At 39.4% G+C, this 20,135-nt stretch overlaps 1 protein-coding gene across 3 annotated transcripts in view; it reads right to left on the bottom strand.

Moving 5' to 3' along the window:
- Nucleotides 1-1,710: 1,710 nt before the first annotated feature.
- LOC143293497 (apoptosis regulator R1-like) overlaps nucleotides 1,711-20,135 on the bottom strand; it is a 19,769-nt gene continuing 1,344 nt past the window's right edge. For 2 of the 3 annotated variants that reach the window (XM_076604395.1, XM_076604396.1), the window contains 2 exons: nucleotides 13,040-13,626; nucleotides 1,711-8,787 (listed from right to left, as the gene is read on the bottom strand). In XM_076604395.1, the coding sequence (XP_076460510.1) occupies nucleotides 8,647-8,787; nucleotides 13,040-13,626 (728 nt within the window). In that variant the 3' untranslated portion in view covers nucleotides 1,711-8,646. The remainder of the gene's footprint in view (nucleotides 8,788-13,039; nucleotides 13,627-20,135) is intronic. The other variant, XM_076604397.1, reaches the window with a different exon arrangement.

The following is a 20,135-nucleotide window of genomic DNA, read 5'->3' as shown; positions in this document are numbered from 1 at the left end:
TATATATATATATATATATATATATATATATATCAAGAGGAGTGTGGAGGGTGGAGGAGGTCGGTGGAGGGGTGACGGGACAAGAAGTAGTACTGCAGAGAGGAAAAAACAAAACGAAAAAAGAACAAAATAATCAATTAATATCAATCTTATCAAAGCTGATGATGTGGCACTGCCTCAGATTGTGGATTCTTCTGACTGAAATTTTCCAGGAACACAAATAACTATGGTAATGACAAATAAACAAACAAACAAACAAAAAAGAAACAAACAACAAAACAATAACAAAGGAAGACAAAAACAAAAACAAACATAATTATATCAATAAAATAAAATCGAGATTGTTTTCTTTAATGACTGGTTTTGGTTGGCGGTTTTAGTGTTCTCTATATCCGCACAACCCCTCCATTTTTTTTTTTTTTTTTTTTTAACTTGCACATCCACCTTCATTGTTCTAATTATTCCTCTTCTCTCTGTTTACCTTTAAACCTCTTTTGATGAATGACAGAAAACAAATCTTGCACATGTATTATATACAATAAAACGGTCGGAAAAAACAACACAACCCTGTTACCTGAAGATCCACATATAATAGCATGCATGCATGTGTGCACCTGCACACAAACGCACATAATAGATAGATAGATAGACACACAGATAGATAGATAGATTGTGTGTGTGTGTGGGGGGGGTGGGGGGGGTGAGACATAAATATAGGTATTGGGAGCAGAAGAAACCACTCTGCGTAATAACACAACTGACCAAAGAATGACAAACTTCAAAATCGATGGGAGAACATAAAAGTCAAGCAATCACTGGATATGTGGCTGAACAATTTCTGAATACATGTAAAGACAAACTGAAATAAAATGATATAACACACGGGGATCGGGGGTGTTTGGCTTGGGTTTCATTTCCTTTGTACAGCTGGTGACAGCGATACCTTCCCATCTTTTTTTTTTTTTACTTCCCACACACAAAAAAACTATTCTGAAATATGCTGCCAGTGGATGTAAAAAAAAAAAAAATGATAAAACAATAAAGAAGCAAATAAGCATAGCATTGAAATTTGTACCGCAAATGATGGAAGTGGGAGGAGACGTCTATCAAACCAGTCACATCCCGGTCTCCAGATACCATCATCAGCATCATCATCAGCATCATTTACTGCCACAGAACAGCTTCAAGAGCTGCTAGCAACTACAGATAATGAGAATAACAATAATATCAGTCACTGTCACTTTGCTGATTTTCACTGTCAATCGCACCAAACCATCACCAATGGAAGAATCCTACAAGTGTTTTGAAATAATTGTTGAACTTGCGGTAATAGTAGCCTTAAGAGTAAGGTAGTAAGTAGTAGTTGTAGAAGTAGCAGTAGTAGGAGTAGTAGTACCAGTACTTGTCATAATAAACAATAATAAATGATGATTGTAATAATTCTAACAACAGTAACAGTAAGAAAAGAAAAGAACAAACAACAATAATAATAACTGATGATGATCGTTCTGGCAATTACGATTCTCTGCCCTGTCCTTCAAGCCACTCTAGCAAAGCACTGGCAATTTCCCCCAGAATAAAAAACAAAAACAACGCTGCCTGGAAATAACACAACATGTCAGCGGCCAGACTGTATCAGGCAATATATACAAACAAATCCCAACACAATATCAAACTGCATTTTTCCACCTTTTTTTCTTTTTGTTGTTGTTTGTTTTTTGTTTAGACAATCAACATGAAAACACTGTGGACTCTGGCGGCATTACAAATAATTACAAAAACAATGACAATGCATAAACTTGCAAACAATCTGCCAGTAAAACGTGAAAATAAGTAACTGGATAACTGCATGAATGGAAGAAGAAAAAAAAACTGTTGTAAGGAATATTTTCTGGACTTCAGGAAAGGTATGGTGCTGAGAGCAGTAGTGTTGTGTAAGGCAATTGCTGCTTTGGATCAATAGGGTTGGCATGATTGCTGAGCTCTATATGTTTCATGAAGGCAATTCTCAAGTGTAATAAGTTATACACTGCTAGGTAATATTTTCATGCATGCTCAAATGCACACACACACACACACACACACACACTCATACACACACACCAATGGTAAAATGGTCCCATAAAGAAATCATGTTTCACACACACACACACACACACACACACACAGAAAGAGAGACACCCATTGCCATCTATATTTTAGCCCAAATTGCCTTTTTTTCTAAACTGAGTAACATAGTAGGCACATAATGATCTTTAAAAAAAAAAAAATAAATAATAATAAATAAAGGTTAAGATGAGCCCACAGTGTTATTCAGTTTAGAAAAAAATAAAAGGCAGTTGATAGATAATCATGTGCATTTCTCCATTACAGATTCTTCATTCAGTCATCGAGTGCTATATTGACTGATCATGTGCAGTGCATTGCACAAGTGCACTTTTCCATACTTTGAACACATTCATCCATCTCTGATACCAAACATATAAAAACAAAACAAGCAAAAAGTTTATATGAAACCTTTCCTTTTCTTTTTTGCTGAGTGCTGGATGAATGGACAAGTCATGATTAATTCTTTTTTTTCCCCCCTGGTAAACATGGGCAAATTATACAGATGAACTATCGACTGGCTGAAACAGGCCCTGTACAGCGACACTGTTTATCATGACTATGCCCAAGTAGAATCGATCTTCACACACATACGCACACACACGCACACATATGTGCATGCACACACACAAACACACGCACACACTGAAACACACACATTGTACACCTGCAGACAAACCAAACACACAAGATACCAAACACACTGGCAAAATTTACATTATCCACACATAAACACTTAATATTGACAATTTTCTCAACATTATACATGCATGCATACATCATGCATGTACACTGAATATCCATGATCAAAGAGAGACAGCCAAAGAGAGAGAGAGGGAGTGGGGGAGACAGTCAGACAGAGACTGAGAGAGACAGAGGACTGCTCACAGACCAGTCTGTGTTTCCACAGATGAGACCAAACATGGTTCCAATTTTTTTCTGAATCAGCATGAATAATTTCCACATCAAACAAAAAGCCAAACTGAATAAAAAAAAAAAAAAAAAAAAAAAATATATAAATATATATATATATATATATATATATATATATAAATGTGTCTGCTGGACCGCTGACAAAAGAGATCAATGGATATCCTGGTATCAATTTTCTTTTCTTTTGTTTTCTATATGCACTGAGCTCTTTGTTGAATAGTGTTGTCAAGGGTTTAAAATTTTTTAAAAAAAAGGAAGAAAAATTCCAACTTTTTCACACCTTGAAGGGTACAAAATGTATTTCATCAGACCCTGACAGGCAAAGCACACACACACACACACACACACACACATATATATATATATATATATATGTGTGTGTGTGTGTGTGTGTGTGTGTGTGTGTGTATTATACTTTTCCAGCTCTGGAATTGGTTTCTCTTTTTTTTCCCCCCACACTTTTCCAGCTTTTCCAGACTTCCTTGACAGTACAAACCCTAAGATCCATTGACACAACCATGTCCAAAAACAGCTCAGTCAATCATACTCATACCCCAGGCAGAAAACAACTTCTCTTTACTGCTAGTTTTGAGTCTGGTTAAGTATATAGATGTGCCCCTTGTCCTGTAAATAGGAGTGAGAAAATCAGAATGTTGCAGATAAAGAAACACACACACACACACACACACACACACACACACACACACACAAAAGACATGATGTTGAACACATGAAACTACACAACCTAATTTGACATAACACAATCATGTCAACAAATTATAATAAAGTAAACCCACACTGTACATGTATTTTAAGTCTACAGGAAAATTGTGTACTGGAGCAGGGTTTCCATTACTTTACAACAGCAAATTTTCTGAGGAAAATCAATAGTGAAGGACCAAGCATTACAAACACCACATATGATATAAAGTTAATCTTGAGAAATAAAATACAACACATATCATGAATCAAAAAGGGATATTTCACAGGTTGTAATTGTCAATTTTTTTTTTTTTTTTCAAGATACTGATAACAAACAGAAAGAGATGGGAGGGAATACATCTACAAAATACAAAATGTGTAGCTTCATTCTTGTATAAGATCTATAGGTCAAAAGAAGTTCGCAAACAATACTTTTTTATTTTTTTTTTTTATAGCTGAAACTTTAAAGTCAAAGATCAGATCACATGGTTGTATGTGTGTGTGTGTGTGTGTGTGTGTGTGTGTGTAAACTTTCCAGCACTTTGGGTTTTTGACAAAGACAGGCATTTGTCCATCCTTTCTCTGTTGTCTCTTTGTTTTCAGTTGCTGTCATTGCTTTTTGTGGGGGTTTTTTTTTGTGTTGTTGTTTTTTTGGTTTTTGTTGTTGTTGTTGTTTTTCTTGTGTTAGTTTTTTGTTTTGTTTTCATATTCATAATTATCATGCTTTGATGCCTGTTTGCAACGGAAGCTTGATCAAAAGTAGATCAACATCAATAGCATGCAGAGAATCACATGATACATACAGAGAGTCACACACACACACTCATATACACACACACGCACACACACACACAACACACTCATATATATACACAAACATATGACTCCGCTCATCCACATAACTTTTCGTAAGTTTTATGTTATTATCTTTTCTTTTTTTCTTTCTTTTTTCAAATAATCAATTCAAAAGAACTCGAAAGTGAAATAAGGAAGCCAACATGACATGGACTTGTGTTAAAATTACTTAAAACAACAAACTGTACATGTGTACATATGGCATGAAACAAAACAAAAAATATCCATAGTAATTTGTATTTTCTGTGTACATTTTGCACTCAAATCAACTGGATGAAATCATACATCCACTTATGAAACTGAACATTTTGCTATCACTCTGACATTTTCAACACCAAAGTTTTTACGAAAGGAAAAAAGCAACTTATCATAGAATTACTTTATAAACCAACAAAAGTACATTAAACTAACAACATCAATACATACACACAAAAAGGAACAATTTTACCATCACAAACTCCATCTGACATGGTAATACTGACTACCCATATGAAAGCACAAACCTTAGAACACTCATCATCATCATCATTACCATAATGCACAGTCCGTGACCTGATAATGATTATGGCAATTATCATACCTGCTTTGCATGATAACTTCTCAGTCTCACTGTTAAACAAGTGATGTTGTTTCTGACTAAGAGTCTCCAAATCAATAATAACACAAATTAACAATCTAAATTTACAGTACATTACCAGCACACACTGAAACATCAAATACACAATATTCCTTTCCTTTTTTTTTTTTTTTATTACTTTTCTTTCTTTTCTTTTTTACACATAAGTATTATTTTATTTAATTAGATCTAACAAATAACATGCAGAAAGATGCATGAATAAGAACAAGTCCTCCAGTTTGCAAACAACTGAATTATTATACATCTTTGGTCAAACTCGTACCCCGAAAAAGCTTTCCAGTTCAACAACATTGGGGGACACATCAATCGCCCAACAAATCACTCTGGAAGGGTGCGGGGGAGGAGGGAGGGGCTGGCTCTGTTCCACAGTGCCAGACTGATAGGGAAGCAAGGACATCACTGTTGAAATCCCAAGGATTTTTTTTTTTTTTTTCCCACTAAATGCCTCCACAGGCAATAACACACACACATCTGTACATCACTACATGTCCACCCTGTGCATCTTTCATTGTTTGTAGAAAAAACAACAACAAAACAAAAAGCAAATAATGTAAAAAATGGAAGAAAAAACTAACAAAAAAAAGACAATGTGGCAACAAAAAATTCTCAAGTTTGTGAGTTCGTTTTCAGTTTTCTTTCTATCTGAAACTTCAAATGTCTCTCTCTCTTTGTGTATGTGTCAGTGTGTGTTCCTTTCATAATCTTTATTATGATTGTGATAGTGGTACTGATTATTGTTATCACTATCATTTCATAATCATTATCATTATTGTTGTTACTGTAGCTGCTACTGCTATTGCTGCTGCAGAAAAAAATGGAAAACAGCAATGCTTATCCTTGAGTAACATTTTTGAGTCTTGAATATCTATGTTTAGTTTTTGTTTGATTTTGTTGTTGCCGTTGTTGTTGTAGATATGTCTCTGAGAGCACTGGCATAGTTTTGGAGGATGTGGACAAGTAACAACTTGACTGAAAAAACATTTCATAACTTGTTCTTCTTTTTTTTTTCTTCTTTTTTTTTTTTTAATAAATCCATTATAATTTCCAAGCTGAAACTGTTTCTCAATGGACACACACAAACATCCATACATGTGAAACACTGCAGAAAAAAAAAGGAGGGTTAAAAAAATTAAAAAAAAGAATAGTGAGATGAAAAGTAAGCACCTGTGAGGTTCCTCAGCTTCCTGTGTTTCTCAGATTGTCACTTTTTATCACCTTTTTTGTTGTTGTTATTTGTTTCTTTTTTGTGGGGTGCCGCAAACTTTGAACAGGTTTCTTCCACTAGTTTCAGTTTACCATGAAAAACTGATACCATGGCATTAGCAAGAACATTTTGTATAGACTATTCGTAAACATGCCTGCAACTCTTTGCTCACTATGCTTGTGCCCATATTTCTATCAATAGGCAAGCTTGTAAAAAAGTAGGTCTAATTCTTACCCCATCTTTTTTTTTTTTTTTAATATTCTTCCATATGCTTGTGCAGGTTGTTTTTTTTTGGTTTTTTTTATTAATAGGCAAGCTTGTAAAAGTATGTCTATTTCTTGACCCACCTTTTAAATAGCAGTGCTCCATTATGATTATTTGGAGCAAAATATAATGGAAATGTGTTCAAGCACCACAGCCCAGCCCAGTATGGTTTGTCACTTCAAGACCTATGAGTTTAACAGGTGCATTGTATTTGAGCTGTGTATGTGTAAACATATCAAGAGTGCTCAAAACACCTGCTAATCAACACAGAGGCTGACACAGGGGGTCAGGATGATAACCTACATCATTCAATTCACCCGTCACCTGCTGGTGGGAAAACCCTTGATCTTCCTGGTTGAAGTGTCAAGTCTGAATAAACTCTGATGCATAGATCTGTAGTGCCCAGACCCATGACACTATCTTGCTCGTCTGTAGTGGTGTCAAGAGCAATGATGCACTGAAGGTCCTAACACACACTCACACACACACAGCTCTCAATGATTCATTCATTTCACTTTTTCAGCTTCACCTCATGTAAATTATCATGAGTCTGAATCAAACATCATGAAAAATTACAAATCAAATAAACACTGAAGTCTTAATACCACATATGAAAAAAAAGAAGAAAAAGTAGGAAGGAGAAAGACAGACAATTTTTAAAAAAAGAAAAAAAAAGACTGTTTTTAGTCAACCACAGCACAAAGAACAACATCCTTCACTGTACTTTTAATTCCCCGTTGAAGATATTTTCCAACATACAGTAAATAATTCAAAACTGAAAGAGATAAAAACCCATGGAAATCCATGTAACTGATGATCATTTTACTGAATTTCTATTCCCACACAAGACTGCTGCGACACAGACTATCTGTAGGTCCATTGGCATAACACTCATTCTCAACATCCCCTCCACACACACACACACATTCAAGAAAAAGCATGGCGTGGTTATTGCACAGTCAGTGGTCTCACAATAAATCTCATGCCCATCTGACCCGGGTCCCGTGAACCTGGGTGCAAGCACTGTGGGCCCCATTTTCAGCAGCTGATCCAGCCCTTGAATTACCTGAAGAAACAATCTCCCACAGTCTGTGGGAGGGCAACTGCAAGTCTAATGTATTTATGATATATTCTTTGTTTAGTTATTCATTTATCATATATACATGCATCATACATCAGTGACGGTGAATCACTGTAATCAGTATGCAAAATAATGTTTGGGGCTGGAAGCCGCGCCGATCATCACAGTAATGGAGAGAACTTTACAGTTCCAAAGGCCCACCACTCCCACTGACGTCAATCGTCAATCACTTTGAGAGAAGGCCGCCTTTCATTTCTCTACCATCTGATTTGTTGTCAGTGGTGGCCTGTCCTGTCGGTCTGTTTTTCAGTTCGGTTTGTAGCAACGAGAGAGTGAGAGAAGAATACGAAGAGAAAGAGCGAGATCTAGAGAAACACCGACATTCTGGCCTGCGTCCAAGCTCGAAGACTGTTCCTCTTCCCCCCTCTCTCTCCGCCTCTCTCTCCTCCCTGCTTACCCTGTGACCTTGCTTCCAATACCACCAGTATGGTACCACCACACCGATAGACGGAGGCTGTATTATACTTCGCTGCGGGAGGTCCAAGCTGTGGAAAATCGATATGGATCCCACAGTAGTGCTCATTCCAACACCGTTCCCAAACCTCGACGTCGCTCACGATTGTACGTCGCCCTGGGCTTTCAGTCAACCGTACGAATTATTTCAGCTCTGTTGGATTCTTCGTCGGTGGCGCGGGAAAAAACAACAACAAAAGATAATGATGCGCACTCATCACAGCGAACCCACTCACGGCCACCTCGCTGCTTGTCCATCTCCGTACACGTACACACACGCACACAACAGACGGACACAATCAAACCCGTAGAGAAGTAGTGGCTGGTTCACAGTGGTGGGTTCACCAAGAACTAGGATTTCTGCGAAAGGAAGGCTCCCAAAGTCAATATGCCCAACCCGGCGGCCGCGTAACTGCAGATGGTCTTGAAGGACGGCCACGAGTCCTTGGTACGTTTCTCAGGACCCCCCTCGTAGAACTCCAGGAAGCCCGCCTGAAAACAGAGAAAATTTATGTGGATTATTTAAGAATTATAATAATAATTTTTTCATACAAGATGAAGATGAACAAGAGGCTGTTCGAAGATATCGCAATAGTAACCAAACGTTACCTGACTACAAGAACTACAGATAGATCTATACAACTTATATTAACACACACACACACATGCACACACACTATCAGACTACGTGGATTGTTAAATTTCATGTGCACGACTTAAGTTTCGCAAGCAATTTAATACGCAGTGTGCTTTTTATGAAAACACTTCCATCAAATGTCCATTCTTTTGGCCAGTGTGAATCAAATATAATGTTAATGTGCAAATAGACTGTAATCATTATCACCCCCAAACCAAACAGAAAAAAGTACTGGTCAAGACAAGAAGAAAATAGAGACGAAAATAAACTGCCTATCTACGAAATACAGCCCATAATAAATTGTGAACATACTTGTAAATGTATGTCTTTTTATTCTTTCTGGTTGTAAGTAATTTCATCAAGTTCATGAAAGTGATCGTTGTGAGCGTACAATGAGCACTAACTGACTGATAGAAACACATAAATCTACAGATCTACACAAGAACTTTGGAAGTGGGACGGCTTTTTCTTAATTAAAATGCTGTCAATTGATTCAGAAAGTTTCCAAGGCTGCCTGGGCTGCAAAAGAATCTTGTTGGGAAAGGGCCAAGTGTTTAGAGGGGGGAAAGGAGGGAGCTGGGGTGTGGGAGAGGGTGATAGGGAGGGGTAAAAGGAGGGAAGGTGGAGGGTAGTGGGTCCCCGTCATTTGGGGCTGAGACAAAAATAGCTCCTGCTGCCACTGAGCGCATTAGTCAGACACCATTTGCGTAGCGCTCTCTCTCTCTCTCTCCCTCCGTCTCTCCACCCTGGTCTCTCTGTTGATGTTGGATGAATGCCAGCATGTGTGAATTGCTGGCTCTTGCTTCAGCCAGTGGTTGTTTGCTCTCTCTCTCTCGATCTCTCTCTTTCTCCACTTAATTATTCATTTATTCAAATTTTATATATTTTTAATTGGGGGAGGGAGGAAGACAGTTGATGGGGGCGTGTGTGTGTGGTGGAATTTGTGTCTGGGTGGGTGTATTAGGTTGTTGTTGTTTTTTAGTCAATATAAGTTATAAATAATTTCCCTCTTTTTGTTGTGCCTGGAACTTTTCAATAAAAACCACAAACCCAAGCAAGAAAGTTTCAAAATCTAATGTTACTGCTGATTTAAATCAAACATCTCAGTACAGATTTTGTCTTGTCTGTTGAGTCTTCTGTTTTGTCTTGTGCAACTTGCATGAAATGCATGGTCTCCCCTCCCTATCAGCCAGAGCTCTCTTCTTTGCTCTGCTATTGCTGGAAGAATGCCAGCCCGGAACTGACAGACTAGATACACAAGGGATGTTGCTTCAGCCTGTCAGCCAAGTGGTTGCAAATAAGTTATTTATAAACTGTGTATGTATCATTCTGCAACTGTTGTTCTTGTGTCTGCTGGATATTATTTTTCTTAAATATCTCTCTCTCTTATTTTTTTTTTTTTTATCACCCACCCTCCTAACTACTTGGGAAAAAAAGAAAAAAAAGAATATGTATTAAGTGTCATATTTGAACAAGTTTCAAGTGCAGTTAATGTGGGAAGCATGATGTCATTCATGCCTCTTTTTTGTTTTGTTTTTCCCAATTACCTGATCAGGAGTATGAAGAGTGTGAGTAGCTATTGCTCCTTATAATCTAGATTAATTCAAAACTAAGATTCATTAAAATCACCATAAATCTACATTTCCAACACATGCCTAGTTCCATATTATTACATTGTTAGATTGTATGACATGTTGACATTTCATTAACTTAACAATAAAAAATAAAAAGTCCAAAGTAATATTGTTGGATGTCCGAAAGGATCAAATTCCAAATCTGCTCAGCAGTGATATATAATATATATATATATATATATATATTACTGATGTGAAGATACTGGTACTACTTGGAAGGTGACATAATTTGTGATACTTCTTTGCTTGCTCATTTGTTCTGTGGAGGGGAGTAGGGGGGCGGGAGAGGGGGTTGTTTTTCTCAGGAGGTTAACTAAGGTTAAAGTTGGAAGGAGCAACGTTTCAATGTGAGGACTGAATTACTGTCATTATAAATTTTAGTTCTCAAATCGAAGCCTACAATACGTTTTTTGAAATATTAAAGAATATTTAAAAAATATAATATTTCTACAGTTGTAGAATAACAAACTCATATACATATATATGCACTAACTCACTGATTCCGTATGCATGCATGTGCTGAATAGCCTGACAACAATGACAATGCTATTAACTTAAGGATTCAAACATAACAAGATTTTTTTAATCTGAATACAGTCAACATTAACAATAACAATTTTTTTTTCTTCTCCATCTATTCTGATTTGTCATATTAAATTTATGTACAAAATAAAACAGTGGTCGACCCAAGAAAGTCCGGGAAAACACGAAAAAAAACACACACAAAAAAACCAACAAAAAACAAACAAACAAACAAACAAACAAAAAAAAACTTAAGGATTCAAATTTCAATCATCAATGTCATGAAAACCAAATAAAAACTTTTTCAATACATTTAATACTGAATGAATTCAGTCCAATCAAAAAATGGATGAGTTACCGAGTTTCTAAGTGTAACAGAACAGTATGTGCCAGAATAAATCATCTTAAGAACCCAGTGACCCGAAAGTCATATTATGACATACATGTAGCTGAGTCAGTTGACTGGTGTGCTGGAAAAAATGATCATGGTGAAACCTTTACTTCAACAGTCTGGGAAGTTGCATTCTTTTTTCCCTTCCATTTCACTAATCCCTCACTATAATCTGTCAGCCCACAACTTCACCCTTTTTGGCAGTGGTTCAACAATGCTAGCTATGTTCCTGTGGAGGCGTTGGCTGTGTTGGTTGTGTTGTGGGGCACACTGCTAGAAGAGCTTGTGACCAGCCAGACGTGGTGTTATTTAATTTTTCTTTTTTTTCAACCCACAGGGGCAGCAGGGCCCTTTTGTACTGTGCTTGTGTAAGCCTGCAAAACAATCCAGACTGAATGGACCCGTACTGCTGTAGACACAGGCATGCGCCAGAACCACTCCTTGGCAGGCCAAATTGCAAGCGCAGGCGATGATCAGGGATCTAATCTGTGAATGGTTGGTGTGTGTGTGTGTTTGTGTGTGTGTGTGTGTGTGCATGAATTAAAATGTTACACTAATATAGGTTCAGTTATGGATGCCGATTCATAAGTGTGTTCATGCATGTACAGTAAGCAAGTGTGTGTGTGTGTGTGTGTGTGTGTGTGTGTGTGTGTGTGTGTGTTGGTGTATGTGTACATTTGTGTTTGTGGCTGAGCATGTGCATTATACTTGTGTATGAGGAAGTACAGGAACTAGAGAGAGAGAGAGAGAGAGAGAGAGAGACAGCAGGGTGAGTGGAGATATTTATAACTTAAATCTCTAACTTAAAAGTATAATAGACAGAGAGCAAGAGAATGTGAGGGATATATTAGTGCCTGTTTATGGTGCTAACAGTAACACTAACAGATATATCACTATTTTCCAAAGGTTACTCATGAAGCAACTAGGATTTTTACCTCTCTAGCTTGAAATCAGATACTCTTGAGCCCCTTTTCAATTTTCCTCATTATTTTCATTTCCAAGGGCAAACACAATAAAACTGAAAATGACAATTTTTTTTAAAACATTAAAATAATAAATAAACAGGTAATCTTTTTTTCTTTTTCTTTTTTAAATAAGTCTCCATATGTGTAGCACATGGGAAGGAAAGGATATATATCTAGAGCTGTGTATCATTATATGGAACATGTTCATCACAAGCATGTGTTTTGTACAATGTGTGTGTGTGTGTGTGTGTGTGTGTGTGTGTGTGTGTGTGTGTGTGTGTGTGTACAATATGCATGTGTTGAGTTTTAGGGGGCGGAGATGTGTGTGTATACCTATGCGTATGCGCGCGTGTGTGTGTGCACGCGCGCGAGACTGACAGAAAGAAAGAGAGAGAGGCTAAAATTAGTAAAGCGCTCTAGTTTTAACTAGAAAAAAGGTCAACTCTGCGATCAATCGGAATGCACATTGCGATGCACGCACCAGAGGTCGATGTCGTTCGCTCCCCATAATCATAATGCATGCAGCACAGCCGGCGTTTTCTGTCCTTTCTAGTTCTCATCAAACATGCATGAATTTCAACAAAAAATCACTTACCCATCCGTTATTTGCTGATATCCATGGTCTGAGTGTCGTATCCACGTAGACAGACACCCAATCGACGATAGAATTGACAAGCTGCGGCATAGACTGTTGGACACATCGCACCGCAAGTTTGCCCCCAAAGCCGAACAGAGCCACAATCCTTCCCCAATTGACACCATCACTGAAAATCTCGTGCACAATAGTTCTGAAGGTTTGATAGGCTGTGTCCGGGGTGATGTGCAGCTGGTTGATCATATCATCGAAAGTCTGGCTGAACCTGCTCTCGAATTCGTCGCCCAGAGCTCTCATGGCTCTTTGAATTTCGTTGGGCGTTACGTCTCTCTGTCCATTTTGCCACGAAAGGCCATTTCTCTCGAGGCGGTAGCGGATGTAGTCTTCCGCCACAGAACGAGAACTGTCCACATCCATGACACTATCGCAGTTGTTATTGTTGTTAGTGATGTACATGTTGTCGACAACGCATCGTGGAGTCGCAGTCCTTTCGTCCACAAGAGAGCCGCTGACACTGTTCTTGTTGCAGTCGGCGACTACGCCTTGGCTCGCCTCACGATCCAGCCTCGTCGTACCCCGGCCCTGTGCTGAATGAAGGGAAAAGGTCACAGGTCATTCGAACAACCAATCAAAATGCTACTACGTAGTAGGCTTGCGCGATACACTAACGTTTTCATGTTGCTTTCGCAAGAAACATATTTAGGAGACATAGTATGAGAGACAATGTTGGAATTGATGATACTGTCACTTATTTTCCCTTTTTCTGAAGCTTTAAACAAACTGAAAATCAGACATTGTAAACGAACCCGAAGGTCAAGGCAGCTCAACGGACTGATTCAGCCTTGACAGGCGACTGCGCCGCTCGCGCACTGGCTCAGTCCGCTCTTGCCTAGGCTTTTGCGTCGTGTGTTGGTGTGTGCTGGTTGCGAACTGGAATCGTTTGTAATAGTATGTGTGTGCATCTAACATCTCTGTGTTGTCAGGTAGTGTGTGTGTGCTTTGCAGAAGTTAGATAAGAGTGCTTATCTCTGGCACAAATAAAGCGAATATCAACACAAGCGAAAACTAGCAATCGACATGTCTCCCACTCCCACCCATCAAAACCATTCAGTTCCTTGCAAATAACGGTGAGTTCGGTCAACATAACTATACAGTACATATTTCACTACAAAATTAAATTCAGTTGAAGCTTTTTTTTTCTTCTGAAAATTACTTTGTAGTCTGGCATTCCTGAAATCATACAGGTTCACTAGTTCTCAGTGGCAGATCAGTAGAAATCGAGCTAAAGGGGGAATCTAACCGCGAACTAGTGATAATCATGAATGACTGAGGAGGCGTGCCGTGCTTTCTCTTTCAAACGCTATCGTCAGGGTTTATTCGGACACACGATGAACATTCCCTGGCAGCGCCGCCCACACACATTCAGTTCCCCAAACTGACGGGTTGATTGCACCAGTACTGAACCCTAGCTAGGCTATTTTTTGTGTTGACTAAGTGAACATGCATGATATAATGGAGTGAACCGAAAAACCGTCAACCGAACAAAACTAAACCGTATCAGTCCATAGCAATATAGACACTAACCGCACCTTGGGTGGGCCCTATATATGCCAGTGTGCCTTTGTTCAGTCTTAAACTCCAACCGAACAAACTTGACCTTAAGGGTGTAGACGCCAATAGGTCGTTAAACTCCAATAGTAGTGTTCAGTCTTCAGTTCACGTCAGTTAAGCCACGGTCCCACTGAGCCAGCAACAGACGGATATGGAGAACGCAAAATGACTGAATGGATGTACAGGCCTGTATATCAATATGACTCCGATACTGATGTCATGTTGGACCGTGGCTGACTAACCGGCGGCACACAGTAAGCCCAATAGGTTGATAGAGGATATTAATTAGTACCAGTACATGATCAGTATCAGTAGCTCACTGCGTTCGGTCAAACTCCATATACGCTACACCACATCTGCCAAGCAGATGCCTGACCAGCAACGTAACCCAACACGCTTCGTCAGGCCTTGAGAAAAAAAAGAAAAAGAAAAAAGAAAAATACAAAATAAATAAATAAATAAATAAATACAATAATAATAATAAATATCTATATTTTTTTAATGAATTAATAAATAAATGAAAAGATAAATACACAAAAAATACTACTACTACTACTAATAATAATATTTATAAGGCGCAAAATCTTGATGAAGTCAACTCTGCGCACCAACCCCCCCCCCCCCCCCCCCAAAAAAAAAACAAAAAAAAACAAACAACAACAACAAAAACACACACACACAAAAAACCAAAAAAAACCCAACAACAACAATGATGATAAAATTTCTTCAATAAGCAAATAAATGTAAAACATGCAGACACACATCCACACATCCACACATCCACACACACACACAAACACATGCATAACAGATATGCAACAAACATGCAGTTTCACAGATATGAAAGCACGGATGGAGAATAGATGTCTAGGCCTATATTATATATGATACTGATGCCATGTTGGACCGTGGCTGACTAACGGCACACGGCAGTAGGCCCAATAGGTTGATAGATATTAACTGTCAGTCACCCGGCCAAGCCGGTTCTTGTTTTCTTTTTCAACTCTCCAGTGATTATCTATACTGACACTGCATCAGTCAGAGCTGATCATGCGGTGAAAGCTTGAAAGTCACGTACCCGGACTCAGATCGAGCCAGTGATATCAGTGATCTCAATGCTGATCGAGTCTGCGTGCACTTTTAATGCCGCACCCTGACGAGGCCAACAATCACCCTCACTGGTCATATTAGAGCAAATCATAGGCCTAGCTATATGGCCGGACCAATAAAACTAACACACGAACCAGTTTCGATCTGTATGCAGCCTGTTTCATTTTCAACATCGATGCAGGTCTATTGCGTACAAAGTTAACATTGGCCACTGAACTTATCCATGTGAGTCGATTCTTTTCCCATGTATATTGCCTGAACTTGAAGAAAGTTAGTGCAAATGCACTTCGGCGTCAGTCTAACCTTTTGTTTACGGGCAGTAAAACCCGTCTCGGCGTTAATAGCTTCGGATTAGTCAGTGTCATATACTGTGCTAATGCCACTTATATTGTCATCAACATAGACTAGTGTACTGCACTCGCGCTGCTTTCCCAGGGCATGGGGTACTACTGAGGTGGGGAACGAACCCGGCGTCCAGTCACAGCTCCAGCGCCACTGATCTCTCTCTCTCTCTCTCTCTCTCTCTCTCTCTCTCTCTCTATATATATATATATATATATATATAGTATACTTGTATAAAACAAAAAGTTTATTCTTTTTATTTATTTAACTATTTACTAAGTTATCTATTTACTTATTTATTTAGTATTCCATTTATTTGTGTCTATTGCTTTACTTACTGTTTTCTATACCTAATTTTCATTATTTTCTGTGTATTACGTTCATCAGTCGAAGTTCTCTAAGCCGGTTTGTCAGTCCATCCCATAATTATGCCGGGCGGGCCGCCGCGAGACTGACTTTTTTCTCAGTTTGTTTCAATTTGTATTTAAACAGGATTGACTATTTGTTATAGCTGTGGAATAATCGTTTCGCGTGTTGTGTAGGTATACTAGGTATAGACTCTTGTGAATGTTGTTTTTACCCCCACAAACAGTTCAGTTTAAATCTTAAACAACTCTCTTAAAGTTATACGTATCACTGGCGCATGAACAACAAAAATCGTTTTCTGACTTTTCGGTGATTCCGCAGAAAGGAAGAAGACCTGTCCAGTGTGTTTGACCACAGCTTATACCTGGCTGAAACTATATACTTCAGAGGCCAGGGGGCCTACTGACCTTGTTTTGCGTCTGAGTTCTGCACTTCGCAGTTCGGTCAGACTTAATAATATAGAGCTGTCACATAACTTTCCGGCAGTAATGCGCAGATCTGAACTTACTTCGTGGTTTCAGTATACAGTCTCCAGTTCCTGTCTAATAAATTGTGTAAGTTCGCATTACAGTAAATAACGCGAGTGGCAATGCAAGCACGTGCGCACACACACGCAGTTGACCTAAAACTTTTCCGGTTGCATGTGAAGGGGAGATAATCAGAAGAAAATACGTCGCCTATTTCAGGCTGATTTCATCCCCTTGCGTCTAAACCAGGCGGGAACACACTGATTTTACTGTGTTTATTTCGATTTCTTTGATTTTCGTGTGTCTAAAATTCACCACTTTTCAAAGGATGTCCGCTAAACAGTTAATATGAAGTCGCTCCATCGGCTAACTATATCTCGATTTGTATTGTATTGTATTGTATTGCACTGTATTGTATTGTATTCAGTGTATTTATTCCACTGACCGTATCACATCGCATCACATCGTATCGCGTATCCGCGCATCGTCATCGTTTCTTTTTTCTTTTCTTTTTTTCTTTTTTTTCATCTCTGTGTGGAATTCTTACAGCTGCTCTCCGCGGGGAGAGCGCGTCACTACGTGACAGCGCAGTGCCACCCATAGTACATAAAATATATGTTTGTCACGGCTTCTTCTTTTTTTTTTTCTTTCTTTTTTTTATTAAAAAAATATATATTTTACAAGTGTATTTTGTTTTACTGTCAATGCGAATTTCTCATAAAGAAATTTCAGCGCCGGGTACAACCCTTTTGTTGCCGTGGGTTCACTAAGTTTACATTAACTTTAGATTGCATGTTGCACACGGGAACTCAGTTACGGTGGAATATCAATCGTAACCTCAGTAACTGCAACCTAATAAACCACCACTCAAGTCCTAATGGAGGGGGGAGGCGGGGTGGGGAGGGGGAGGGGGCTGGGGGAGGGTGTTACAATACCGGGCCGTACAAGGTCTCGAACGCATACACACATTCTTCGTAATCGGGCGCATTAACACTAAGCCACCACTTCACTTTCGGCTTAAAAGTGCTGTGTCATGCATCTAGATGTTGACCTAGTACCGGTCTGGTTATTGTGTACAATGCCGCTGTGAACAATAGACTGTTATTTAGCCAGGCTATCTGTAAGCAACCTGCTGATGTCAGTTTCTCCACATACCAGCTGAGGCCAATGTCAGTTCCTGTATCTCACTTGTCGATTTTTACTTTGGTTGGTAGGCAAAATGGCCAACTTTTTCACTGCATGAGTACCCTATAGTCCCACTGATAGCTATATTATGGTCACGGTGATGCCTTTGTTATTGACTGGCTACTCCGCTACCTGGCGAGCTAGGCTGCAAGCTGCCAAAGAAACAAAGTAACATATTAACTGACATAGAGTGTCTGAATGAATGACAGACTAACAGGCATATTGACTGGAAACATTCTCTCTTTCTCTTACATACAAGCACGAACCCCTCCCCCCCTTCCCCCCCCTTCCCCCCCCCTCCCCCCCCCCCCCCCCCCCCCCCCCCACACACACACACAAACACACACACGTAAACACACTGACGCGCGCTTTCGCACACACAAACACACATACACACACACGCACGCACGCACGCACACACACACACGTACAAGCACACACACACACACATGCAAACACGGGAGGTACCCGTAAAGTCGACAGCTCATTGCGCATGGACCCTGCAAACACACACACACACACACACATTCTCACTCCGAGGGCTCTCTCTTTCTTTCTCTCTCTCAATAACACACACACACACACACACACACACACACACACACACACACACACACGTGCAAGCACACACACACACACACACACACACACACACACACACATTCTCACTCCGAGGGCTCTCTCTTTCTTTCTCTCTCTCAATAACACACACACACACACACACACACACACACACACACACACACACACACGCACACACACACAAACACACACTCGCAAGCACGCGCGCACGCACACACTACACACACACACACACACACACACACACACACACACACACACAGAGGCACGTATGAAAACATGCACAGCACACACTAACTGAGCAAGCAAACTGAGTTGGCCTAGTTCTCGCTGAGTTCACTTAGTTGCCGAATGAACTTTTGACAATTACAAGACGTCAGCTGATACTGCAGACAGTTTACTGTATACTCAAATAGGGCATAGTTGTTGTTTTGATGCTGGTGGTTTTTGCCCCCTATCAATTTGCTTACGTTCCTTACCTCTCATTATTTTTATTCCGTTGTTGTTGTTTGTTTTGTTGTTGTTGATTTTCTTTTCTTGACCGGCTCCCCCCCCCCCCTCCCTCTCTCTCTCTCTCTGTATGATGCCTCACACACACACACACACACACACACACACACACACACGAACTGATAAAGATAGCGATCATGCACGCGATTAGGTCACATGAGAGGCCGGATGTGCTGTCACGGTACTGACTCCTGTATCAGTGAATGTAGGTTAATTGCTGCTGGCTCTTTAGTCAGTGGGATCACATCATTTTGATGGACTTGGTGACCCGAGTGACATCCGGAAAATTGTCGGCTTGATGATTTACACGTGATGTTTTCATCCCAGTGGAAATACACGTCCAAATATAACTATTCCATTTGTCTTTGTGTGTGTGCGTGCGTGTGTGTGTGTGTACATCTTGTGTGGAGTGGGTGTGAGTTTGTGGGTTGGGGTTGGAGTGGGAGGTCGAATTTATGCCTGCAGGTGTGTTGCGTGTGTTTTTAGTATACATGTCATTGTGCTTTTCATTGTAAACGCCTGGGGCTTTGCTATCACATGATTGATATTGATTATAATGATGATGATGATGATTAGTGTTATTATTATTATTATTATTATTATTATTATTATTATTTCTCAGCAAGACAAGAGTAACGTTACCTATGTCAAAATATCATAACTTCCGGTTGTAAATGTTAATGTTATTTAGTTGACCCTCTATTTACACGACTGAGTGTTTTAAATGTGTAATTTAGAAACGGGAATAACTGAAGCCGACTTTTTTCTGTTTGCAAGTGTATTCATCTTAATGATTACTACAGTGGATTTTTCTACAGATGTTTGTCAGAGACAACCCGTCAGTTTGTTACCGCGGGCACGTTTACATTGACGTGCGGAGTCGAAGTGAAGGCTGTGCCGCCACAATTATAACTGTGGCCACG

The sequence above is a fragment of the Babylonia areolata genome, chromosome 19 (assembly GCF_041734735.1).
Source record: "Babylonia areolata isolate BAREFJ2019XMU chromosome 19, ASM4173473v1, whole genome shotgun sequence".
Lineage (NCBI taxonomy): Eukaryota > Metazoa > Mollusca > Gastropoda > Neogastropoda > Buccinidae > Babylonia > Babylonia areolata.
The sequence above is the reverse complement of the archived record's forward strand: the minus strand, read 5'-3'. Positions and strand labels throughout refer to the sequence as shown.